The 27178-nt window shown below is 40.6% G+C and overlaps 1 protein-coding gene across 1 annotated transcript; it reads left to right on the top strand.

Annotated features, from left to right (window-relative positions):
- The first annotated feature begins 2785 nt into the window (after positions 1 to 2785).
- On the top strand, positions 2786 to 25779 carry sucla2 (succinate-CoA ligase ADP-forming subunit beta). The gene is made up of 11 exons (XM_047370950.1): positions 2786 to 2931; positions 7051 to 7246; positions 8226 to 8325; positions 10746 to 10908; positions 13266 to 13394; positions 14861 to 14999; positions 18080 to 18241; positions 18955 to 19097; positions 19376 to 19496; positions 22665 to 22753; positions 23246 to 25779. The coding sequence occupies exons 1-11, from the start codon at positions 2812 to 2814 to the stop codon at positions 23318 to 23320; spliced, it is 1437 nt and encodes a 478-aa protein (XP_047226906.1). The 5' UTR covers positions 2786 to 2811; the 3' UTR covers positions 23321 to 25779.
- Positions 25780 to 27178: the final 1399 nt, after the last annotated feature.

Raw genomic sequence — 27178 nt, 5'->3', positions numbered from 1 at the left:
TAAAATAATTTAAAAAGTATAAATAGTGTAAATTTTGATACTGTATGGATTATTTCACCTTGTGGACTCTCTTCCACTACATTATTTTATGAAAAGAATCTATCTTTGCATGGAGTACAAAATGAGAAATTTTATGAAATCATTGATTATTTACTATTTTGTATGTGATTAAAGCTTGACTCATTTTGCTGATGAAATAAATGTTCTGTTCAAGTAAAGATTGGGATCAGCATTCACTGTTTTAATCACTCTAAAATATATTTGGTCCTGTAATATTGAGTAAACAAATTAATGATTACATGTGTTGGAACATAGCGTACATGAAGCTAAATAAAACCTCATAAATACAGGTTGTTGGACCAAACCAAGTAGTGTTATGTTATTTTTGATGTTTGTGTAAATATTCACTCGGTAAATTACCCAAAGCAGTAGTCCGAAAAACCAGAAGCATCTGTGTACTTCTGTCATTGCTCTGGACAATTAGGAACAATCCGAGGTTGAAAAAGCTTTAATGGAAGATTGGGCAGATATTAAAGTCAAAATGCAGGATTCAGACTCCTAATCGTTAGGAATAACCTTTCTTATTATTACTTATAGATGAGTTTTCCCAATCACATTATAATGATGAAGTATATATTCTGATGTTTTTACTTTTGTTAGGATGTGGATAAGAATCTTCATTGATGTTGATTACAAGGACAAATGACCTACAGTTTGACAAAGGTTTGATACCCGGTTGATTAGAAAGCTGCAGCAACACTTAGACTAAGGACTGGACACCTGCCATTACACACCCTATCAGATAGACACCACAATGGTGACACATGGTCTACTGATAAACACTGAGGGTATGAAGACAACAATGCATGTGTTTGGTGGGGACATCTTGTGCACGGACAACTCTCAGCCGCCTCCTTAGTTTCTTATCAAAACAGAATAGCTCTGGATATGATCCTAGCAAAAAGATGGAGGGGTGTGTAGTATTACTGGAGAGGCTTATTGTTCTTTTATTCCTGATTGACCCCTCATGAAGGCCCTAATAGGATTTATATCACTATCCATTGAATTAAAATTATACTCAGGAATTGATGAACAAATATGTTCGAGATATGGTTTGGAAAATAGGGAAACCTATTGGTGAGTATATTCACTTTATCAATTATTGTGACTGTATTGATTGCAGTCAGTGAATACTGTTGTGAACCATGTATTTGAGCTCTTGTCCTTAGGTGCATAGATACAGCTGTGGGCTCCCTGGATGCAAGAGGATTGGGAGTTCCAACCGCCAATCAGATGTCAATGGCTCAGGTATCGACTCCTTATTGCATGAGTACGAGAAGGAGGAAGCTGTGACCAGGCTAACAGGAGTAACATGTGTGACCGAGAATGACCCATGATGAAAGATGAGGACTGCCTTCTGGGCTGATATTCTTTACAAAGATTTCTGTGCCTTAATGACAAATACGTAAAAGAGACAGAAGACTTGATTGAAAGTATGAATACTTTATTGAATAACTTGATAACTGATTAATTATGTGAGGTTGGTAAATTAAGTAAATGTCATGAATGAAAGAATGAATTAAAGCTTGCAGTATAAATTAACCGATCAGAGTGCAATGGGAATTTGGACACAAATTTTGATCAGGCTCTTTAAAAGGCATTACTAAATTTGCAGTAATGGGGAATGCTAAAATAATGTGATGAAATAAATTGCAATGGATAATGAATGATATATGATTAAACTAATGGGCTTATTAATTATTACTAGTTAACTTTAAACTAGACTGGTTTCTGATTAAAACTAAATGACTCCTTTCTGAACATTTGTTTTTCATAGTTTATGTGTTAATCCCCTTCCATTGAAAACAATGTGGTAGACGGTAGTTTTTCAATGTGGTGAAAGGATAATTGAATGCTGCTTTAAAGAAGACCACAAATTTATTTTTGTTAATTGGGCTAATGTTTTTCTAAAGCATAATGTACAGGGAGGTATGCAGTTGTTACAAGCCCAAAATGCGGCTTATTGGGTTCATTAGAGCTGGTGGGAATTAGTTTTTCTGCTAACTTTGATGTAAGGGGGGGGGACTGGTCTAAAGTGGTGAAGTGCCTGACACCTATCTATCTATCTATCTATCTATCTATCTATCTATCTATCTATCTATCTATCTATCTATCTATCTATCTATCTATCTATCTATCTATCTATCTATCTATCTATCTATCTATCTATCTATCTATCTATCTATCTATCTATCTATCTATCTATCTATCTATCTATCTATCTATCTATCTATCTATCTATCTATCTATCTATCTATCTATCTAAATTGTATACTAATCCTCAACGTTTTCACACTTAAAATGTAGGTTAAAGGTGAGAACATGGCTATATTTATAGCGCGTTGAAGACCTTGACCATGCTTCCTTTACTTGCTTAAGTATAGAGTGAATTTGTTTTTTATTTGTGTTGTATTTTAATAAGAAAAAGGAAAGGACCATTACTCCAGTGTTTGAATTGCGTCTTTAGTATAGTTTCAGAACTCCTGATTTTCGTTGGTGGCGGAAACGGAAGGTAAATTATTAAATCCCTTAAAAAGTCATACATTTTCTGATAATGGTTTTATATAATTCCTAACCAATTAATTCATCAGCAAATAACAACTGTTCGCTTTGTAAAATTATGTTTTCTAATATCCCTGTTGTATTTTACTTCTTTACTGTTTATTTGTCTTTACAATAATAGTGTTTCATTATTTCCGACAGCACCTAAAGGTTGCACGCGGGTTTGCCAAATTTTTAAGCTAGCTACGCATGCGCGTTCCTCACTTCTTGGTTGTATCGGGAGACATGGCGACGTCCCTGATTTGCGGCTGTTTGACGGCTAGCCTGAGATCTTCGGGGGCCAGGAACACTATCAGCTCCGCTTCTAAGGTAATTTCGTTCCGAAATGAAAGAGAATCCTTTTGGCTTTAGTAACATATGTCCCATACTTCGTTGCACTTTCGCCTGACACATACAGCTTCCTAAATAGCTGAAGGGGTCAAATCTGACATTAGCACAACTCCATAGAGTTTCCGTTGTTTTGGCTAACATGCTAACTAGCGGGAATCCGGTGTTAGCATGGCTAGCTGTCAGTGTTGAAGCAACAGGAGCGATCACATACAGCAGATCACTTCAGTCTCATTTCACTGGTAGTTTAAGTCGTTTTAAGTGAGGATTTCAACGCTCAAGTGGCGCGGTGGAGCTTAGTGACCCCCGCCGGCAGCAGTTGTCCCCTAGCTGGACTGCATTTGTCTCATATCGCCATACAGGTCCTTCTCAAAATATTAGCATATTGTGATAAAGTTCATTATTTTCCATAATGTCATGATGAAAATGTAACATTCATATATTTTATTTTCATTGCACACTAACTGAAATATTTCAGGTCTTTTATTGTCTTAATACGGATGATTTTGGCATACAGCTCATGAAAACCCAAAATTCCTATCTCACAAAATTATCATATCATTAAAAGGGTCTCTAAACGAGCTATGAACCTAATCATCTGAATCAACGAGTTAACTCTAAACACCTGCAAAAGATTCCTGAGGCCTTTAAAACTCCCAGCCTGGTTCATCACTCAAAACCCCAATCATGGGTAAGACTGCCGACCTGACTGCTGTCCAGAAGGCCACTATTGACACCCTCAAGCAAGAGGGTAAGACACAGAAAGACATTTCTGTACAAATAGGATGTTCCCAGAGTGCTGTATCAAGGCACCTCAGTGAGAAGTCTGTGGGAAGGAAAAAGTGTGGCAGAAAACGCTGCACAACGAGAAGAGGTGACCGGACCCTGAGGAAGATTGTGGAGAAGGGCTGATTCCAGACCTTGGGGGACCTGCGGAAGCAGTGGACTGAGTCTGGAGTAGAAACATCCAGAGCCACCGTGCACAGGTGTGTGCAGGAAATGGCCTACAGGTGCCGCATTCCCCAGGTCACGCCACTTTTGAACCAGAAACAGCGACAGAAGCGCCTGACCCGGGCTACAGAGAAGCAGCACTGGACTGTTGCTCAGTGGTCCAAAGTACTTTTTTCGGATGAAAGCAAATTCTGCATGTCATTCAGAAATCAAGGTGCCAGAGTCTGGAGGAAGACTGGGGAGAAGGAAATGCCAAAATGCCAGAAGTCCAGTGTCAAGAACCCACAGTCAGTGATGGTCTGGGTGCCGTGTCAGCTGCTGGTGTTGGTCCACTGTGTTTTATCAAGGGCAGGGTCAATGCAGCTAGCTATCAGGAGATTTTGGAGCACTTCATGCTTCCATCTGCTGAAAAGCTTTATGGAGATGAAGATTTCATTTTTCAGCACCACCTGGCACCTGCTCACAGTGCCAAAACCACTGGTAAATGGTTTACTGACCATGGTATCACTGTGCTCAATTGGCCTGCCAACTCTCCTGACCTGAACCCCATAGAGAATCTGTGGGATATTGTGAAGAGAACGTTGAGAGACTCAAGACCCAACACTCTGGATGAGCTAAAGGCCGCTATCGAAGCATCCTGGGCCTCCATAAGACCTCAGCAGTGCCACAGGCTGATTGCCTCCATGCCACGCCGCATTGAAGCAGTCATTTCTGCAAAAGGATTCCCGACCAAGTATTGAGTGCATAACTGTACATGATTATTTGAAGGTTGACGTTTTTTGTATTAAAAACACTTTTCTTTTATTGGTCGGATGAAATATGCTAATTTTGTGAGATAGGAATTTTGGGTTTTCATGAGCTGTATGCCAAAATCATCCGTATTAAGACAATAAAAGACCTGAAATATTTCAGTTAGTGTGCAATGAATCTAAAATATATGAATGTTACATTTTCATCATGACATTATGGAAAATAATGAACTTTATCACAATATGCTAATATTTTGAGAAGGACCTGTATATTATGTAGTCACATAAAGTGACTAAGACTAATTTTACGTCAAAACGGCCAAACTCTTTACTAGACTAGGCCTCTTCGCTTGCCTTTATTAACAGATCAGTTCACACAGTATTGCCTTGATAAAGTAGTCAGAACCCCTTGAACGTTTTCACATTTTGTCTTGTTACAATCACAGTCTGGACTTTGGGTGGACTATTCTGATACACCTTAACACTTCCATTAGAGATGCACCAATCAACCAGAGATCAGAACCAGCTCATTTTTTTTCTTTATCCTATATGATCTGTCGACAGCAGGTCAAATACTGAAAAATCAGAATTTTCTTTTCAGATGCATTAAATGCATTAGAACTAAAATCTCCGTTTTTTGTCTATAATTACATGATCATATAAAGATTAGGATCATACCCTTTTTTTGCTGGATTGAAAACTGTGAAATTGGTATAATCAGGTCAGACCTTAAAGAGACTGGAAGCCAGTATGGGCCAGGAAAGGCATGATTGGGGCAGGTCTTCATTCCATTGTAGTTCTAGTGGTATGTTTAGGGTCTTTGGTGAACCTCTGCTCCAGCATCACGTCTTTCGCACCATTCAACGGGGTTCCTTCCAGGATTGGCCTGTATTTAGCTTAGGTCATCCTGCTCCTGAATCTGATTGTAAGCAAAAGCAGGAATCATGTTAAATAAAATTTTATATACATGAATGTTTGTTTTCCTCACTTTGTGTATCAGCTAAATAAAAATGATCTATGGTGCTGTCTAAACTTAGAGAAATCTAGGGCTTTAGAAGTCTTGTGATTCACTCTAAAATGGGTTTAAAATACACAGTTCATGACTCCATTATTATCTTCATATGTGTATGAGAATATGTTATAATATGCAACTAGCCTCCCTCAGCACGTGCAGCCATCAGAGTAAAATAACGTTAACAGAATCAGTTGAAATGATTCGTGTGTGTTGCTAGTATTATTTAGACTTAAAAGATCTGCAGTGTTTTACTGCAAAAGTAAGACTCAGAAATGTTCCTGAGTCAAAAACGGCGTACTTGGCTAATGGCATTTTTAAAAGATGCATTTTGATGGTGTACTGTGTGGCCTAGAATAAATCCCAGCATCAGTGCTCCTCGTAGCTGTTATCAGGTTGTGTTAAACATTGTTCTCTTAAGGATAAAACTCTGAGATGTCCTGCTGACTCAGTCTGAGAAACCCTTTGTTTCACATCCTCAGCTGGGTTTCCAGTGTTGCCTCTGGAATGCCCCGGGCAGAAAACACTGTGCTTATGTTGCAACAAAGTTACCCGTCCGTGTAGTACTTTCTTTTTGCCTTTTGTTGCCATTCAATACAACTGACATTTTTTTGCAAAACAATATATTGTTCATTTGATCAATTAAGGGGTCTAATGGGGTTTAATGTCGGGGAAGAGCCAGCAGGGGGAGCTTCCTAAGAGTTAGTTGGAATGCTTGGTCAGCAATATCTGTCCACCAACCTACATCATGTCTCCATGACAACTAACTGCTGTCCTGGTTGATGGGTGGTGGTAGTTTTCACTGCTTCCAGAAATGCTTCGGGGTTTAACTCAAATATTCACCACAGTATCAGGATGTAGGATTAACAGCAGGCCTGCTGCTTTGCTGTCAGGATGTCGATGGAGAAGTTCCACCTTTTCTGTGATCGTCTTCTTCGTTCCTTTCACTGAGCTATATTGCGTCACACTGCCCCCAAGATTACTGGTGGTATTGCTCCCCTTGTTGCATTTGGGTACGCTCCCAGGTGACGGACCAAAAAACACGTGAAATGAATGCAGTAGACGAACAGAAGACGCCGTCCATCTTCCTAGTTGACGTTGAGTATAAATGGGCTTTAACTGGTCTATGCCCAGTCCTCGATTGGTCAGCTGCATGGACCGGCTCCATAGCAGTTGGTCATGGAGCTTCTCCTACATGACATGGTGTCCTCTCTCCCACACAGGCTGCACCCATTTATAAAATCCCTTTAATGACAAAGGTTACCCAGCTGGTTTATCATATGTAGGATCTGACATTAAGCAGAGACATAAACAATAAAGTGTTCAGTAGCTGCAGACATTTTCATTACTTATTGGTTGGGTGTTCGTCTCCTCTCCGTTGTCTCTCAGGTTCTTGGTGGCTCCGCCGGTGTGTTTGGTGGCCATGTGTCCCAGCTGCAGCCTCCCCACCTGCGGCAGCAGCAGAGGAACCTCTCCCTACACGAGTACATGAGCATAGGCCTGCTGAAAGAGGCCGGGATCGCTGTACCGGCGGGAATGGTGGCCAGCTCCTCCAATGAGGCGTACACTGTGGCTAAGCAGATCGGTAAGAAACTCTGAGTCCAAGCACAGTTTCACACAGGTGTTGTCTTAAAGTAAAACTAAATGTGGTTCTGTTTCAATCGTTTTGTTAAATACATGTCATTTCTGAGGTCGCAAATGGATTTAAGAAAACACATTTGCCAAAACAGTCCATACAAATCTTGAGATGAACAGCTAAGAGGTGAGAGGTCAGAGGATTGGATATGAATGAGCATCCACTAAAGGTGTAATTAATGAATTCTTAATTGATTAACTAATCAAATATATCCAAGCTGCAGGACCGTTGGTCCTAAAAGGAAGAGCAGTGATTTAGTCCTACAGTTCCTTATGGCTGCAACATTTAAAGGGCCAGTTGATTATTTTCATGCAGCTCTAGTAAGATGAATTCTAAATATGTTTGTTTTTTTAAACATCTTTTTATTAAATTATAAACATTAGAGATGAACTGAAAAAGTGGATGATGACCAGAAACAATTTTTTTTTTCCATTTTACCTCCTATTCCTCCAAACAGGGTTAAATCCTGGCTTACTGGTTATCAGAGAAATTTCTCCATGAAAATAAGTTCAATGTTTCTAGCATCTTGACATGCTTGTTGGCCGCATCTATCTCCTATTGAACATTTCTGGTGAATCGTTATGAAGAGGATCAGAGTATAGCGTTGAGCAACTAAAGACTGAAACGGTTCCTTTATGGTTAAAAAAGGCGAACCTGAAAGAAATGTTAAACATTCCTTTCAGCTTTTTGAGGTTGCTGCTGCCATCATTTAATGATTGTACAAATACAGCCAAGTAAGAAGGTATCATCAGTGATCATCATGATCAATGGGCCAATTAGATTACAGGAATAAAGTTTAGCTCCATTTACAAAACCTTACAACTTTTCTGGAGAGTATTTTCAGTTTTGTTTAGTCAGTTTTCTCTGTTTAGTCACATTGCCATGGTAAGGATCAAGGTTTTCTGACATCCGGTGTGTTTTTGTTTAGGTTCCAAGGACCTGGTGGTAAAAGCTCAGGTGCTGGCTGGAGGGAGGGGGAAGGGGACGTTTGAGGGTGGTCTGAAGGGTGGAGTGAGGATCGTCTACTCGTAAGTACAGTCATGGTAAAAAGAAAGTACATCCTCTTGTTCATATATTGTTTTTTTTTTTAGGGATGTACTCAGTTTTTAACAAATGTTTCCACCTTTTAATAAGCATTAAAATAAAGAATACATTTTGTTGTAGTTTGTGGTTTGTTTGTATTTTTTTCACCCGATGTTTTAACATTATACTGTAGGTTACAACCCTTGAATTTTTTAAAAGGTGTACTTTTTTTGTCCAGTGACTTTAACCCGAATTCTGTCACTGAGCAAAAAACTTGAGTCAAACTAAGAACATTTAACATTAACATAAGATAAATGATTGCTATTAATGGTATCCACATGCTTAGAAACTTCAATTCTGGTTATTTTAAACTTGTCAAAAATGTTTTTTATTGAAAAGACAAAAATAAGCGGCATTTTAGGCTAACTAGGATTTTAGTAGAAAATTCCATAATGTTTTGGATTGATTCAAATTTTTTTTTCTTGGTGCATATTCTCAGCTAAATAACATGAAACAGGTCTTTGTTTCTTCAACACTCTGTGCATTAAGCCAAGTTTAATACAACACTGTGGATGTTTATGGTTCTATGAAATTAAAATGAAAGCAAAAGACATGATTGATTAAAATAAATTCTTTATGCTGCTGCACATATTTTCCATTTTAAAATGATTTGAATTTGTCAGTGAAAATCTCACCCTGCATCCATTAGCTGTGCTGGTCCATTTCTGAACTGCAGTCACGGGCCACACAGAATAATTCTAAGGACCACTGGGGCCTGCTGTCTGCAGTAGTTACCATGAGGACAGATGTAATCAGTACCTTTGCAAGCAGTGCCTGATCTTCTGTTGCCTCTTGAATGAACAAACATCCACAGGTTGTTATAATGATTAACTCAGTTTGTAATAAGCACAAACTTATGATTTAATGCTGCACAGTCAGGATGTGGACAAAATTGTTGGTACCCCTCGGTTAATGAAAGAAAAACCCACAATGGTCACAGAAATAACATGAATCTGACAAAGGTAATAATGAATAAAAATTCTATGAAAATGAACAAATGAAAGTCAGACATTGCTTTTCAAACACGCTTCAACAGAATTATTAAAAAAAATAAACTCACGAAACAGACCTGGACAAAAATGATGGTACCCTTAACTTAATATTTTGTTGCAGAACCTTTTGAGGCAATCACTGCAACAAACGATTCCTATAACGGTCAATGAGACTTCTGCACCTCTCAGCAGGTATTTTGACCCACTCCTCATGAGCAAACGGCTCCAGTTGTCTCAGGTTTGAAGGGTGCCTTTTCCAGGCAGCATGTTTCAGCTCCTTCCAAAGAAGCTCAATAGGATTTAGGTCAGGGCTCATAGAAGGCCACTTCAGAATAGTCCAATGTTTTCCTCTTAGCCATTCTTGGGTGTTTTTAGCTGTGTGTTTTGGGTCATTATTCTGATGCAAGACCCATAACCTGCGACTGAAACCAAGCTTTCTGACACTGGGCAGCACATTTCTCTCTAGAATCCCTTGATAGTCTTGAGATTTCATTTTTTTCTGCACAGATTCAAGACACCCTGTACCAGATGCAGCAAAGCTGCCCCAGAACATAACAGAGCCTCCTCCATGTTTCACAGTCGGGACAGTGTTCTTTTTTTCATATGCTTCTTTTTTCTGTCTGCGAACATAGAGCTGATGTGTCCTGCCAAAAAGTAAAATTTTTGTCTCATCTGTCCATAGGAAGCTTTGTGGCTTGTCAACATGTAGTTTGGCAAATTCCAGTCTGGCTTTTTATGATTTTGTTTTCAACAATGGTCTCCTTGGTCGTCTCCCATTAAGTCCACTTTGCCTCAAACAACGTCGGATGGTGCGATCTGACACTGATGTTCCTTGAGCTTGAAGTTCACCTTTAACCTCTTTAGAAGTTTTTCTGGGTTCTTTTGTTACCGTTCGTATTATCCGTCTCTTTGTTTTGTCATCAATTTTTCTCCTGTCTGACTTTCATTTGTTCATTTTCATAGAATTTGTATTCATTATTACCTTTGTCAGATTCCATTTATTTCTGTGACCATTGTGGGTTCTTCTTTCATTAACCGAGGGGTACCAACAATTTTGTCCACGTGTGTAGATCTGTACACACAATCCTGGGGAAAAGGAGGTGCTAATGGTTCTGATCCAATCCGATTGCTCCCTGTTTCAGCTCCTTACATACTAACTTATTTGCAGCATGTCTTTGTCACCAGCAGCGGTGGTACACATTAACTATCTATAACTTCCACATAACAATAAACTTTCATGCCTAAAATTAATAATAAGTAATAATAATAAGACTCTACCAGAAAAAGTAATTTTTTGAGCTGGTGATGACTTTGTTTTATCTAAATGAGCCTAAAGAGCACCTTTAAATCTTCGTCCTTTGTTTTGTCTGCAGTCCAGAGGAGGCCCGAGACATTTCCTCTCAGATGATTGGTCAAAAACTGTACACCAAACAGACCGGGGAGGCGGGTCGAATCTGCAACCAAGTGTTCATCTGCGAGCGCAGGTACCCGCGCAGAGAGTACTACTTCGCCATCACAATGGAGAGGTCTTATCAGGTGAGAGGACCCACTGACATACTGAGGCTAGATTGGAAGGTATCCATTTACAGTGGGCCTTATAAACACAGGTTGTTTTTTTTGTTTTTTTCTTTGCAATATGTCATGGTCATGTGAATTCAGATGTTAGATGTACCTGAAGGCATCACAAAGGTTTACAGGGTCGCCATGGTTGTGCAGATTAACACCACTAGGGGGCAGTGTTGTATTAAAAAGATTTGTTCATCACATGAGGCGTCCCTGAAGTCGTGTCCCTGGTTAGGATCAGTTAAACGCAGCAGGGGTAGAGTGTAAACCGTCTAGATATTTCATAAAACTTCTGGAACATTGATCTGGTCAGTTCAGTAGTAGAGGGAGTTGTTATGATGAAATTAGCAACAGATGTACTAAAGTAAATGGTCTGCACTTGTATAGTGCTTTATCAAGTCCCCAGAGGCCCCAAAGCACTGTACACTACAATCAGTCATCCACACGCATTCACACACTGACAGTGGTGAGCTACATAGTAGCCCCAGCTGCCCTGGGGCAGACTGACAGAAGTAAGAATGCCATACAATCAGCACCACCAAGTCCTCTGACCACCATCAGCAGGCAAGGTAGATGAAGTGTCTTGCGCAAGGACACGACTGAGCCAGACAGAGGGTTTGAAATTGCAACCCACCAGTTACACGACGGACCCCTACCACTGTCGGCCCAAAGGGGCAACAATGAGACGACCCCAAAAACTGGAATAGTTTTGCAGGTGTAGGTGTCCGCTACTACGCCCTGTGTCCACTGCCCGACACCATGGAGCTTGACTGGCATTTGCCAGAGAACACGAGAATCCCTGTTTGGCACTGGCGCCCTTTTCTTTTCAACTCTGAGTTCATGTGACAGACATGAAAGGGTCTGGAGAAGCTGCGATGAACGCCATGCTGCCTGCAACACTGTTCAGCATGATCGGTTTGGAGGAGAGTCAGTGTTGGTGTGGGGAGGCATGTCCATGGAGGGAACCACAGACCTGTACAGGATTAATGATGACACCATAACCGCCATTTGGTTATCAGGATGAAATCCTTAGACCCATTGTTAGACCCTTCACTGGAGCAGTGGGTCCTGGGTTCCTCCTGGTGCATGATAATGACCTGCCTAGTGTGGCAAGAGTATGCAGGCATTTCCTGGAGGATGAAGCCATTGATACCACTGACTGGCCTCCATGCTCCCCTGACCTAAATCCAATAGAATATCTCTGGGGCATCGTGTTTAGGTCCATTGGACGGCACCAGGTTGCGCCTCAGACTGTCCAGGAGCTCAGTGATGCCCTGGGAGAAGATACCCCAGGACAACATCTGTCATCTCATAAGGAGCATGCATACAAGCACATGCTGAGTACCATTCAGCAAATTGAACTAGCCTGCTGCCCCGGTTTTACAGTTTCAACTTCTCAGTGACTTTGGATTAAGCCCTCTGTGGGTTGATCATTTTCATCAAATGATGTGGCAACTAAAACATTACCAATTCCATATCAGTACGAATATCCAGCATGAGTTCTGATGAGTCCTTTGATTGTTTTAAGCAGCGTATTTAGTTCTAGATTCTAACATGTTTTAATACATCTCATTGGGCTTCTTCTTGGTGGTGTTGATCCTATCTACTGCAGAGGAAAAGGGGAATGATGAAACTGGGTTAAATACACAGAATTTAGGAGACGGCTAATGAAGTGGCGTTTGGACCTTGAACAGCCTGTCGTGATGAGCTTCAATCAGGAAAACTTGTGATAACGCATTTTTATTGATGCAGCTGCGTTCTCAAATCAAACACAGATCATCACTCCAGCCGTGACTTTGCATTCACAATCAATCTGTTTCAGAGATGATGGGATTCAGCTGAATGCCCTGAAATGAATTGACAAATCCTTTGCTCAGACTCTCTGTTAATGGTGTTATTCTGTGATAAGAATCCAGAGCAACTGCCTGTTAGCCCTCTTTTTGTTAGTCTTTCTTCAATAAACTAATGTGGCTGTTTGTGCTGCTGGTTAGACTGACCCAATAACGCAGATAAATTCCTCTAGGCTCAGGGATGGTGTTTAGTTTGTTTTTTTCCAACTCGGAAATCATTTATAACATGCAATAAATGATTGGAATGCTGATTTATAAAATATGCAGGAACCCTGTAGACAAAATTCACTTAGCCAAAACGGGGAATATTGCAGATTTTTGTTTAATAATGATTTGATTTTAATTTCCTGTTTCTGTAATATGACAGAATAATTTACCAAGCATTTAATTGAGCAGTGAATTCTTTCTGAACTTGCTTCATGTGTACTGAGACTAGAACCAATGCATTCACTCTCCATACCTTCCTCTTGTTTCCTACAGGGTCCTGTGCTGATTGGCAGCTCGCAGGGGGGCGTGAACATCGAAGATGTGGCGGCAGAAAATCCAGACGCCATAGTGAAAGAGCCCATTGACATTGTGGAGGGTATTAAGAAGGAGCAGGCTGTCAAGGTACAATCAATAGTGGATATGCCAAGTCACAAAGCTGGCTGGAGATGTTTCAACTGTTCAAAGAACAAGAGAGGTGAAGGTTTCTGAGTGGATGTTCATATTCCAGTGGGTTGTGTTTGATTAGAAACAGATTGGATCACTGCTTTAAATACTTGAAAATCATGTTCTGTTCCTCATTCTTCACATTGACAGCTGCTTGATATAAATGGCCTCATCGTGTTTGATGCCTAAAAAGTTTTAATGTCCTTAGGTTTCATAAAGAACCACACTTGGCATCTAATTTATTTTGCAGTTAAATCCATGATTGACCCCTGCTGGTGGAGGCTGGTATGACAGTCCTAATAAATAAATGGCGCAGCTTTCTGTCACTCTTTAACTTCCTGAAATTAGCTTTTGTTTGGACATTATTTTAAAGCTTTTTCACCTGAAAGTATTTTTTCTCCAAAGGGAGGCAACCTCTGAACATTTGTTTTTTACCAGTTATATTGTTGAATACTCCATTTATCCAGTCATTGGCTCTGCCTGCTCATACTGTTTTATTCACTGAAAAAATTCCAACCAAATCTCCAGTCAGTTCAAGACTCTCCACTTTCTAAGGTTTTAGAACATAATAAAACTTGAGTACCAAAATATGTTTTTTATTGTTGTTTTTGTGTACCGTTACATCCCTAGTAAATATATCAAACTTATTTTAAATGTGTTTTTACATCATTAATGAATAAAATGACAATCAGTGGATTCCTTGGCTGCATATTGAGCTCATCTGTGCCTAACAGGACTTCAGTGTGTTAATTCACCTCATTCTTAAGCAGTCAAAGCTCATTATAATGGATGAAACCTTTTAGACAACTGACAAAAACTCCATTAAGTCCATAATAAATAAGGCCACACTAGCAAATAATTATTTAGTCAGCTAAATGAAGCTGCAAACTCTTCCATAGTTTTGGTGGCACAGATATAATGCCGTCCCCACCTAAATTTAAATGATCTGTATGTGACCAAGGATTAAAAGACACATAAAGCTAAATATCATCGGGGTGAGAATGATGGGAAGTTTTTTAAAAAGGCTAAATGATGCCATCTGATGGAAAAACCTAGAAAAAGAATTTTAATGGACCCAGAACTGAACCTTTGGGAAGCCCACAGGTTATGTGGCTGTGGCATGGTCTTGGTGTTTGGTCCAGGTTGGATTTAAATAAATTTAGTTCCTAAAACGGAGCAGAAATTTTATATAAGTCCTATAGTTGTTAGGGGAGATACTTTAGCCCCTTTTCTCATAGCTGTTAAGAAGATTAATATTCAGTCTGTTGTACAGTGAGCCTCCTCAGCTCTGCCAGCTGTGGGTACAGATAACGATTCAAACCAAAAGTAATCTTATCTATAATCTATAATGGTATCCACTCTAAATGTGGGCATATCCTCATGAGATGTGATAACCCACAATGTTGTGCTTTGTGTTGCCACAGGTCGCTCAGAAGATGGGCTTCCCAGCAGCTCTGGTGGATGAGGCGGCGGAGAACATGATCAAACTTTACAATGTTTTCATCAAGTACGACGCCTCCATGGTGGAGATCAATCCTATGGTGGAGGACTCCTCTGGTATCGGTACGAACACATTTGTACTTTCAAGGGTTGTTATCACATACCACATCCACACAGTTGCCCTTTGACATGACCAGGAAATGCATCATGCATAAGGGATCTGACCTGACGTCGGTGCCTACTGACGTCAGGTCAGATTTGTTCAGCAAAGAACTAAATGTGGAAAGCAAAGCTGGGGATTTATAGCAATATTGTTGGACGTATGACAGATTTTCCCCCTGAATCCTAAAGCTTGGGTCAGTTTGTTTGAATTAAAGTACAGTTTCCCAATGAGGATGTTCTATAATTGCCTTCCAACATTTTCACATTTATTTCACATTTATTGCAGATGAATCTCCTTGTATTAGTTTAATATTTTTCACTTACAGACATGAACAAATCTGCTGGCCCTCCTGGTAAAGATAAATCAATAAAGTAATATTTTATTCCAGTAGTAGATCTTTACACTGGAGAAAACGTGGAACAATCCAATCATTGTTGAAGTGCAGCACAGAGCAGCATCTCGGGACCACCAACTTTATGTCAACTGTTGGGCTCGATGTACTGTAGATGCTGACCAGTTGTTTGGGAAGGATGCCAGGAAAAAGACCTTATCTTTCCTACCGTTATAAATGTAAACATGTGGAGTTTGTCTACTGCACCTTTAACTGGAACAAAGTGCTTATGCCTGATGTGACTAACAGTGGACTTTGTGGCAACAAACACTTTAGGTGGGCTTGGGGTAACAGTGGTGACCCTCGGGGCACCTCAGTCTCACTGTTGAGCATGGTGAAGGATCTGTGATGCTGTGGGCCTGTTTCTCTTCCAACGGCCCTGGGAACCTCGATGTAATGAATAGCATCAGGAAATCTTTGAACTAATACGACATTTTAAAAAGAACTCTGGGGTCTTCTACCTGTAAACTGAAAATGGGTCATCAGTGGGTCTTTCAGCGGGATAAAATCCAAAACGTGGTCAAATCATCACCTAAATGATGCACCAGAAACAAAGTCGACCTCCTTTCACACACCTACTTATTCTATAGAGAAGGACCCAGAGCTCTGGATGATCTAAGGGGGTTTTGCAAAGAGAGATGGTCCAAGATGGATCTGTCTGTATGCTCCAGCTTTGTAGAATGTTATAGAAGACATTAGGCTGCCTTACTGGCAACAAGGGGGTTGTACAAAATATAACTAGGAGAATAAAACTGTTGAATAAAAATTAAATGTCGGGTTTTTTGAGTGCATCAAAAGGGGAATACGTTTGTTTTCATTAGATTTTCATTTATTTCAAGCTGTTTATGCATCTTTACCAGAGGAGCAAACACATCTGTTCATGTCTCTATGTAACCTTGTTGCTGTGCTCTAACAGGGCTGCTCTAGATTTTTATTTGACTATTTTATTTGATCCTAATTGGCTCATTATTTCATCATTATTACTGAAAGATTCTGTTTTTATGCCTATGGTTAGTTTTGGGAACGTTGTATAGGATGGTCCATGTTGACGGGGATAATCGCAGGAATGAAGTCCAGCTGCAGACTTGACTTTACGTTTACATGAGTGTAGGCCTCCACATGCGTGTTTAACCTTTGGTTAAGGTCGCGGCTATTTTTGTCCCAGCCTCATTGAAGTTAAGTTGATGCCTATCCTGCAGAGAGAAATATGTCAGTCGATGGAAATGATCAAAAGATGGACTTCTCTTTGAGCTCTGCATGTAGGCGCTGTGGTCAGCGACACAGAGCTAATGACTCGACCTACCGATGGTGATGAGATCCTCAGGAAGGAGCTGCGTTGCTTAAATACACCCGTATGAGGAGGCGGAACCCTGACCTCTGTGGTAAATGACAAGTACCAGTTTAGCTGATGACTGTCAAACTGGGAACACAAGTTGTGTTCACACAACAAGCTGATTTTAAAAAGGTCGGCTTCAAAAGATGTTATAGCATTGTGTTATATTTAGGAATATTCAGGAGGAAGGAGCGCTGTGATTGACCCTGAGATTCCTTAATGATGGACGGAAAGAAAGAAAGAAAGAAAGAAAGAAAGAAAGAGAATTTCTGCAGATACAATAAATAAAGGACTAAAAATACCTTCTTATAAACGAGGTTCAGACCTGCTGACCATTAAGAAGAAATGTATTAAAAAACAGAGGAAGGATTGGGAATAGAGGTTGAATGGTGGTGTGGCCTTGGGGAAAGCTGGGGTGGTTTCTCTTCCTGTAGAACTAGCAGTACTAAAAACCTCCTCATATTGTGCTTTCAAGCACCATTTCCTTTTAAATGGTAAGATGGTGAAACTGTAAATAGAGGCCTGACATGTATCTTGGGTTAGGTTTCTTCATTTTACTGAAGTTTAATGTATTTTTGTAAGGATATTTTGTTACAGATTTTTTTTTTAACTACTGTAAAATATCTGTCCTGTTATATGTAATGTATAGTGACTGAATAATTCTTAAACAGCGTCATTATTCAATTCATTTTATTTATATAACACCAATTCACATGTCAAATTCAATTCAATCGAATCATACAGATTCCAAGTCAGGTACATTCATTCAAATGAATCCTAACTATCAAACAGTGCAGTCTAATTCAGTTTATTATTCAAGTTGGTTAAATAGTTTTTCTGTCTAAGGAAACCCAGCAGATTGCATCCAGTCAGTGACTTGCAGCATTCACTCCTCCTGGATGAGCATGTAGAGACAGTGGACAGTCACTGGCGTTGTGTTGTTGACTTTGCAGCAATCCCTCATACCAAGAAACTATAACTTTCTACCCATAGGTGGGAAAAAAACCTAGAGGAAATTATTTTGACTTGATTCAGATTCATTTTCTAACTGGGGATGTCTTGATCTGTCTGAAGTGTTTTTCATTTGGAGTGTTGCTGCTGCAGCGGTCTCTTTTTCGCCTTTATGACGGTCATTGCACATGAGGAAAGACTGTCTTGGCTGGGTTTAGGGTTGAAACAAAAATGTAGATTTTTTTTTCATTCAATGAAGAGAAGAGTAGCCAGTTTGAATCACTGGTTTTAAACACTATTTCAGGCCTAAAATCACTTTTATAAAGTCGTCGTTCCTGACAGGTTAGCTTTTTTTCTGTCAACAGTGATGTGCATGGATGCCAAAATCAACTTTGACTCCAACGCAGCGTATCGCCAGAAGAAGGTGTTCGAGATGCGGGACTGGAGTCAGGAGGACCCCCGCGACCGGCAGGCAGCCACGGCTGACCTCAACTACATTGGCCTGGACGGGACCATCGGCTGTCTGGGTCAGCGTTCTTAGTTAAGCTATTTTAGGGGGTGGGGGGGTTGTTTTCATTATTTCTCCATCAAGACATTTCCAAGTAAATGTATGTTATTTTTCACTGATGTATTAAGAAAAATCATTCATGCATTTTAAAAACAGAATCTGTTCATGAACGTTCTTCATCTTTCTTTAAGTGCTTCTTTTTAGAATTAGGAATCCTTACATATTAGTAACGTTTTGTAGTCAGTTTGTGATCTGCATCCTTGGCCCGCCGATGCTCAGTATAACCGATTCCAAATATTTCTTTAAGAACTGATAGTATAAGATGATATAGCAGCAGCATTCAAATGACTGTTTTCTAGCCCTCCTGTGGTTAGCGGTCATTGATTATTTATAGTACAAACAGAAATGATGTCATGTTGGGTGTGAAGGAGGTCCACTGCTGTAGAACAGGGTTTACTAATATTGTAAAACAAATACAAAATAATTGATATGACACTAGCTCTTTTTAGCATCTTCTATTATTATCAGTTAGTGTTAGTAGTATTACTGAAATAGTTCTCTCCATGTAGATCCAGACCTGATTTGCTCGAAGTCTTAATCTCTTAGCTTTGAGTCTTCTTCACTCAACATCTACACTGAAGAGTGTTCACTGAAATTAAAACAAGCATATTCTGTACCTACATAATCTTTATAATGCCAGTTAATCAGACCAATGGCCTTTGACCTCTCTAGTAAACGGCGCAGGTCTGGCTATGGCCACCATGGACATCATCAAGCTCCACGGCGGCACACCAGCCAACTTCTTGGACGTGGGGGGCGGAGCCACAGCTCATCAGGTGACGGAGGCGTTCAAACTCATCACTTCAGACAGGAAGGTAAGAAATCATCCACTACCCCTCCCTGACCTAACCAGGAACAGCTCCACGCCAAACACTTGACGTTTCAGGTTGCTTCCTTATCTCCATATACTAAACAGCAAAAACCCAGTTTTCCTTATCATGCAGGGTGCCTCAACACAGAAAATAAACAGTTGTGTTGAAGCCTTTTAGATTTGTTTTTACTTTATTTTTGTCATTTGTGTAATCCACAAATTGTCCTATTTAAAGTTCCATATTTGGGGCTTGTCATTTTGTCTTTGTTTTATGTAACTTAGGTTCAGGCCATCCTGGTCAACATCTTTGGAGGCATCATGAGGTGTGATGTCATCGCTCAGGGCATCATTATGGCTGTGAGAGACCTGGATCTGAAAATCCCCATCGTAGTACGGTTACAAGGTACCCCACACACACACACATAGCCATCGTAACAGCAGAAAACACACACTGTACCACCAAAGAAAGGGGAAACTAACAGCGTTAACCAGCAAAGAGGGTGTTGTTGTAGATTTAACCGTTAGCTTTGATTTTCTGCAAATGAGAAATTTCACTTCTATAAATCATATTTCCATAATAAAAGCTTGACGGGTGCTTTGTGGCACCAACAGGACTGACTGGGGTCTTGTGTTTGATTGTTGTGGTGAAGAGGGAGTAAAGATTTTCATTTGCTAATCTCATTATAATCCTCATCTATCATCATGAGCTTTGAGATAAATAAGCAGGTAGTAGCTCCCTAATTTAGTCTCCTCTGTAGTGTGTCTAACCCGCCCTTGGAGACAGAGTGAGGAGTTTCTTCATGGTTCTTCCTGGCTGACTTCCTCTGAAGGTTTTGTGAAAATGGGTAGAAATGAACACACTGTACAGGATTACTAACTGTAAAAACATAGGATGATCGACAGAGCAACATCTGAACTTGTCCATCTGCCTCAGGGTCAAAGTAAAATAATCTCAAATCTGCACTGCTTTTTTTCCATTATGGCCAATGAAGTTTTTAATTGTGTGAGATGATCACTTTTAGCTGAAATTGGAACTGTTAATGCTATACCTCAGGTAAATTAAGTACACATCCTTCAATCAGGTCTTTACCTTCTAGGGACTATAACTCAACAACTCATTTGTTTCATCTCTGTTTTCCCTCAGTTAATAGAATTGAAATATTCACTGATCAGAATTTAGAGATTTTTGATCTCAAAAATTTAAAAACCTTGACCTGCTTGTACTGATTTGAGCAGTTTCTGATCTCTCTTCAGAATTTTAGTGGGAGTAGAGGTAATGCCGTACTGTGCGTTCAGACACAGATTTTGAGATTCCGCCCAGGAAGTCACTGATTTGAGCCGCTGCAGCTGAAAAGTAGCCGATTCCTGTCACCAGCTGATTTCTTGCTGGCATCCAAAACCTTTTCTTGAAATACAACCAAAGAAACAAGACTCTTTGGAGGGCACTTCTTATTCAGCAGTGGGAGAGATCAGGTTCTTTGTGGAAAACAAATCCCAGAGAAGATAATACATGCTTCCATTTAACATGCATGTAAAAGCTTTGATCATTGTATGATTTACATCAGTACAATGCCTGGAAGACCAGAGGAAAACATCCTGAACAACAGCAGTCCAGCTGTTTTGTGCGTGCTCCCATGGAGGTTTCACTCTGATATTTAGGTCAGGATCAGACTGAAAGCCCAGTTTAAACAAAGAACGTTTCGTTAACAGAAAGCTTGTCTTTTGTTTAATCAGCGACGGCCTTCAGCTTCTTTCCTCCGACAGAGACAAACCTTCTCTTTACCTTGACTGACGGCTTGAGAGCCGGACGCCGGCTGCTCTGGGGGGCACCTTGTCTCTGAGGGACGTTTCTTACTTTAGAGTCTGGTTCCTGGGGAAAATGCAACAACTCCTGAGGTTATGTTAGCTGGCAGTTATTGTGATGTTGTTTGATATGCATTATGCTGTTGAACAGTCTGTATTACCAGGGGAGTCATGCAGGAGTGAATCCTTTGTACGTTTCATTGTTTTCCACAGCTGAATGAATAAACAGAGAGCATACGTGTTTGTGTTTTGGAGCCTAAACAGAGCTGGGTTTTTCTGAGAGCGGCATTTCCTGCTCCTGATTTCTATTTTGGCGTCACAGTGTTTCCACACACAACCGTCTGGTAACACCTCTTTTTAATTTCAGCCTCCTTTCAATATTTCAATAACATTTCAATTTATTTTTATATTTATTTCTGTATTCACTTAATATAACATAAATTGAACATGTTCTGCACTTTTCATTAAGGATTCCTGTTTCCTTTTTGAAATTTCACACAGAATCTTTATTCAATCTTGTTTAATTTTCTGACCTTTTTTTTTTATCAGACCAGACGTCTACTGAGAAATGTTTACTGTTTAGAGTATTCTTGGTAGTTCACCTTACCTTCAGCCACCTGCCAGACATTCATGTTTATTTTCATTAAATTATGCAGAAATCCTTTATCTTAAGATAATGACATCTCTCGTACTCGTACTCGTCGTCTTCCGCTTATCCGGGACCGGGTCGCGGGGGCAGCAGACTCAGCAGAGACGCCCAGACGTCCCTTTCTCCAGACACCTCCTCCAGTTCCTCCAGGGGGAGCCCAAGGCGTTCCCAGGCCAGCCGAGAGACATAGTCCCTCCAGCGTGTCCTGGGTCGTCCCCTGGGCCTCCTCCCGGTGGGACGTGCCTGGAACACCTCCTGAGGAAGGCGTCCAGGAGGCATCCGGTATAGATGCCCGAGCCACCTCAACTGGCTCCTCTCGATGTGGAGGAGCAGCGGCTCTACTCCGAGCTCCTCCCGGATGGCCGACCTCCTCACCCTAACCCTAAGGGAGTGCCCGGCCACCCTACGGAGGAAGCTCATTTCAGCCGCTTGTATCCGGGATCTCGTTTTTCGGTCATGACCCAAAGTTCATGGCCATAGGTGAGGGTAGGAACGTAATGAATTCTCCCTCCTGTCATGTTGATGTCTTCCTGGGCAAGGCACTTAATGTCAAGTTGCGTACCGATCAGTAGGTATGACTGGAAAAGCTCTTAAAGACTTGAGTTAAACATGCTGCTCATAGGAAGACAGTGGGTTTAGATTCTTCTTGCTTTGTCCTCTACTTGTCTACTTTCCTCATTTCCTCACGACTTGTCACTATATGCGGTGTATAGAATTATTTTTTAGTATTTTAAGCACAGAGAGCAACAAGCTGTCATGATCAGGTGCAGCTGCTGGCCAGAAATTAAGGGAGAATTATTGGTTAAGACAAGAATTCAAGGAAGTTTGGTACTTTTTGAAGCAGGACATAAATACATATTAGGTGGTTTAAAAATGTTACATAGTAAGCATAGCAGGAAGTTCTCTGTCTAAACTCTTTTTTTCCTTGATGTTGACTAAAGTAACCAGTTTTTTAAATTCAGTGAACAGCGATCATTTATCTCAATCAAACTCCCAGTTGATCTTTGCTGCATGATACCATTTCTTTCCAGGACATCTGGTGTCCATTTATGAAACCGCGATTAAGAGCTTCTCAGATGTTTAAAAACTCAGACTTGATAAAAATCTTCTTGTCTTCAGGGACGAGAGTGGACGATGCCAAAGCTCTGATAGCTTCCAGTCCTCTAAAAATCCTGGCCTGTGACGACCTCGACGAAGCCGCTAAAATGGTAAAAACACACAATGCCCTCTGTGTCGTTGTTAATTAGACTCGGCCGCTCCGGCGCTCGAAACAAAGAGGAAAATATAGTCGACATGTAGCTGTCTGAGGAATTGAGTTGGGATGCAAGAAGAAAAATCGCTTCAGCTTCATAACGCAAACATCTGATCTATGAAAACGTTGGTGATCAAAGTGTTGAGAGCCAGCGTCAGATTACATCTGGAAGTGTGGCTGTTATTTAGCTGAAAGCAAGAACTATTCATAGTTTTATGTAGTATACTCTGAAAGCAGAAAGTTTAGATCAAATATTGTGTATGTGTAGGATTCTTTATTATTTGTTTGAGTAAAAACATAACTTTCCATACGCAAGCCAAGAATACATCTTCTGCTACTTTTCTTACCTGACAAAGTTGAGTACAAAACATTTAAAACTCTACAAGTACAAAATGGTGAATGGGTGAAATGACAGGAGCTAAAAAGGTTGCCTTTGTCTTGTTTTCAGGTTGTAAAGCTTTCTGAAATTGTTTCCTTGGCAAAAGAGGCTCAAGTGGACATCACCTTTCAGCTGCCCATCTAAGAAACCCTCACTTCTCCCTGTTCCCCCCTCAGCGACCCATGCCTCCACCCCCACCCCACTCACTGACAGTAGGACCGACTTCTCCAGAAGATGCATCTAGCTTCATCTCTATCGCCCTACTGGCTCTGTGGCCTGATGGCAAGACTCTGAACAGATCTCACTTCGAGCAAACAGCCTTCCTGTTTTTCCAAACGATCTTTCAATGTTGCATTGCACCTAAGATGATACGCACAACCCCCTCAGCCTTTAACCCCTCCTCTACTCACTGCAGCTCTGAGAGCATGACTCGTGATCAGTCTGTCTGTCTCCTACAGTACTTGTTAGAAAAACCTGGTGAATAAACACAGCAGCTGATTCTGTTTTTACTTCAGTTTGTGACAGAAAAATCAGTTTTTAGCCGCATCATTTATACAAGCTAGGAGGTGAAATGGCTGCAGAGAAGAATGTTAGTTTTTCAACTTGACCTTCAGGAGTTTAAAGCCCAGCAGCTCTGATTTAATAATGATCTTAATAGAGACACTGTTTCAGAAAATGTGCTGTTTCCTCCCCACAGCCCTCTGGGTAACTCTACTCCATGGTTTAGGCAGATCTACAACATCTAGTTCATTACCGATCACATATAGCTGATGGTGAGTTTCAAAGCAGCCTTGGGGCCTATCTTTTTAAGTATTAGAAGGTTTCTCCTGTTAGCCTCAGCTCCAGACTGCGGAATGAAAGGTTTCTAAATTAACTTTGACCTCTTCAGACTCAGGCTCATTGATCTTTGCCGGCTTCGATGCATTCAGATTAAAAGCCTGTAAATATTTGCTCCTGTGGTGGAGCTCGTGTTCAGGCATGGTAAACATGGCTGATCCATCGCAGCCAGCTGGGTTTTTATTCATTTGAGGACGTCTTCCTTTTCGGTTTTTAAAATCTTTAAGGGAGAAATGGGAAAACCAAAAGATGAGTGACAGCAGGATTCTCTTAGTTTACTTGGTGTCTCTCGCTCTGTTTTATTGATTATGGGGGAGAAATCCTCTGGGTCCTTTCAGCGCTGATGATTAACTGCAAATAGCTGCTGGATGAGGTTGGTCGTGGACCTTTCTAACACAAGAGTTTCGAGAAAACCTTTGGATATTTCTGACTTGAAATCACCAATCTCCCAATCAGTATTTTTTGGTCCCCAATATGATCCAAGTCATTGCAATACAGACATTTGCCAATCTTAACTCCCAGTCTGGTACTTTATTAAAATCAGTGCATGTTTATACATTAAAATCACAACAGGAGTTTCTACAGGACGTGCAGCTCCAACATGGGGTTAACGCTGTTGAGAAAGTTACTTTAATGTCCTCACGACTTGTCACTGTACTCGGGGTATAGCATAATTTATTTTGTATTTTAAATATATGCAGACACACCCGGTTTGAAACAAACACCTGCAGTATTCAGTAAACTCTAATCTCTGCTCCTGCTGAAGATGTTTTCAAAGCTGGCTGCACACAGTATGCTGATGATTGAGGATGACCTGGAGATATTGGGAGTTGGGTTTCATCAGGTACTCCAATACCTGGTTCCTAAAAATTAAGGTAATCAGGTGCCTGGGGTGAAATCCGTGATCGGATCAGAACATCCCCACCTGAAAGCTAATCATACTTTCTTTGTACAGTCCCTTTGGAACTATTTGAACCTCACATCCTGGTACACTATACTATATACTACTAATATACATAAACAACAATTTAGCCAACAATAAAATAAAAAGATATTGGTTAGTGTCATAAATTGTGTCTGTAGTTCTTAACCTTTTGTGTGTCTGTGTGTTGTAGGAAATAACCTTTTCTTTTTCACAGTGTAAAAGAGAAAAGCTTATAGGCTCATAGTGTCTGAAGCATGTCATTGTTGTTTTTTGCTGCTTTTCTCTAATTGGCTGAAGTAGTGTTCAGGAACTAGGAAATAAAAGCTGCTGATCCCGACTCACAAACTGAACCGCATTCCTGTTGAATCTCAAACCTCCTCTTGAGTGCAGGTTCAGAACAGCTCTCTTAGACTCATTAAGGTCTTTAAAATCATCTCCTGCAGTCTAAACTTAACATGCAAAGTTTCTGTTTGCATGTTAAGTAACCAGAAATAAACAGTTTGCTGCTGGACTTTTCAGTTAATTTATTAGATGACTGTATCACCTTTTATGTGAAATATATCTGGCAAGAGCTCTTCCTGTTGTACCACAGAGCAGCAGCTGCTTCATTTGTTTGTGTAGGTAAGGTCAGAGTCTTGCTAGTCTGCGTCGCCTCAGATGAGCTGTTAAGCAGCTGTTTTCTCTCCTTCCCTTTGGCTTCCCCGCCTCAGTGTTGCAAACACAAGCAGACGTTGTGAGTTGTACGTTAGTTTATCTTGTAAATAACCAGACTGATGTTCTCGCTCTGTAACATATTTATGATCCTCACAAAGAAAAGAATAAATACAGAGAGCAAAAGCAATTTTGTGTTATTTTTTTTTTATCACTAGTGTTGAATGGTTTGAATACAGAAAGTTTTCTAAAACATGTTTATTTTTAAGCTTAAGCAAACAACTGCATTATCCGTAACCATGCTTTTATTGAATAAAACACATAAAGTACAGGTCCTTCTCAAAAAATTAGCATATTGTGATAAAGTTCATTATTTTCTATAATGTAATGATGAAAATTTAACATTCATATATTTTAGATTCATTGCACACTAACTGAAATATTTCAGGTCTTTTATTGTCTTAATACGGATGATTTTGGCATACAGCTCATGAAAACCCAAAATTCTTAACTCACAAAATTAGCATATTTCATCCGACCAATAAAAGAAAAGTGTTTTTAATACAAAAAACGTCAACCTTCAAATAATCATGTACAGTTATGCACTCAATACTTGGTCGGGAATCCTTTTGCAGAAATGACTGCTTCAATGCGGCATGGCATGGAGGCAATCAGCCTGTGGCACTGCTGAGGTCTTATGGAGGCCCAGGATGCTTCGATAGCGGCCTTTAGCTCATCCAGAGTGTTGGGTCTTGAGTCTCTCAACGTTCTCTTCACAATATCCCACAGATTCTCTATGGGGTTCAGGTCAGGAGAGTTGGCAGGCCAATTGAGCACAGTGATACCATGGCCAGTAAACCATTTACCAGTGGTTTTGGCACTGTGAGCAGGTGCCAGGTCGTGCTGAAAAATGAAATCTTCATCTCCATAAAGCTTTTCAGCAGATGGAAGCATGAAGTGCTCCAAAATCTCCTGATAGCTAGCTGCATTGACCCTGCCCTTGATAAAACACAGTGGACCAACACCAGCAGCTGACACGGCACCCCAGACCATCACTGACTGTGGGTACTTGACACTCGACTTCTGGTTTTTTGGCATTTCCTTCTCCCCAGTCTTCCTCCAGACTCTGGCACCTTGATTTCCGAATGACATGCAGAATTTGCTTTCATCCGAAAAAAGTACTTTGGACCACTGAGCAACAGTCCAATGCTGCTTCTCTGTAGCCCAGGTCTGGGGAATGCGGCACCTGTAGCCCATTTCCTGCACACGCCTGTGCACGGTGGCTCTGGATGTTTCTACTCCAGACTCAGTCCACTGCTTCCGCAGGTCCCCCAAGGTCTGGAATCGGCCCTTCTCCACAATCTTCCTCAGGGTCCGGTCACCTCTTCTCGTTGTGCAGCGTTTTCTGCCACACTTTTTCTTTCCCACAGACTTCCCACTGAGGTGCCTTGATACAGCACTCTGGGAACAGCCTATTCGTTCAGAAATTTCTTTCTGTGTCTTACCCTCTTGCTTGAGGGTGTCAATAGTGGCCTTCTGGACAGCAGTCAGGTCGGCAGTCTTACCCATGATTGGGGTTTTGAGTGATG

The sequence above is a fragment of the Girardinichthys multiradiatus genome, chromosome 7, assembly GCF_021462225.1.
Source record: "Girardinichthys multiradiatus isolate DD_20200921_A chromosome 7, DD_fGirMul_XY1, whole genome shotgun sequence".
NCBI classification, from domain to species: Eukaryota; Metazoa; Chordata; class Actinopteri; order Cyprinodontiformes; family Goodeidae; genus Girardinichthys; species Girardinichthys multiradiatus.
The sequence above is the reverse complement of the archived record's forward strand: the minus strand, read 5'-3'. Positions and strand labels throughout refer to the sequence as shown.

Coding starts and splice junctions, on each gene's coding strand:
- sucla2 (XM_047370950.1), top strand. CDS start 2,812: ATGCGCGTTCCTCACTTCTTGGTTGTATCGGGAGACATGGCGACGTCC. Junction 19,098..19,375: donor TCATCACTTCAGACAGGAAG/GTAAGAAATCAT, acceptor TATGTAACTTAG/GTTCAGGCCATCCTGGTCAA. Junction 19,497..22,664: donor CATCGTAGTACGGTTACAAG/GTACCCCACACA, acceptor TCTTGTCTTCAG/GGACGAGAGTGGACGATGCC.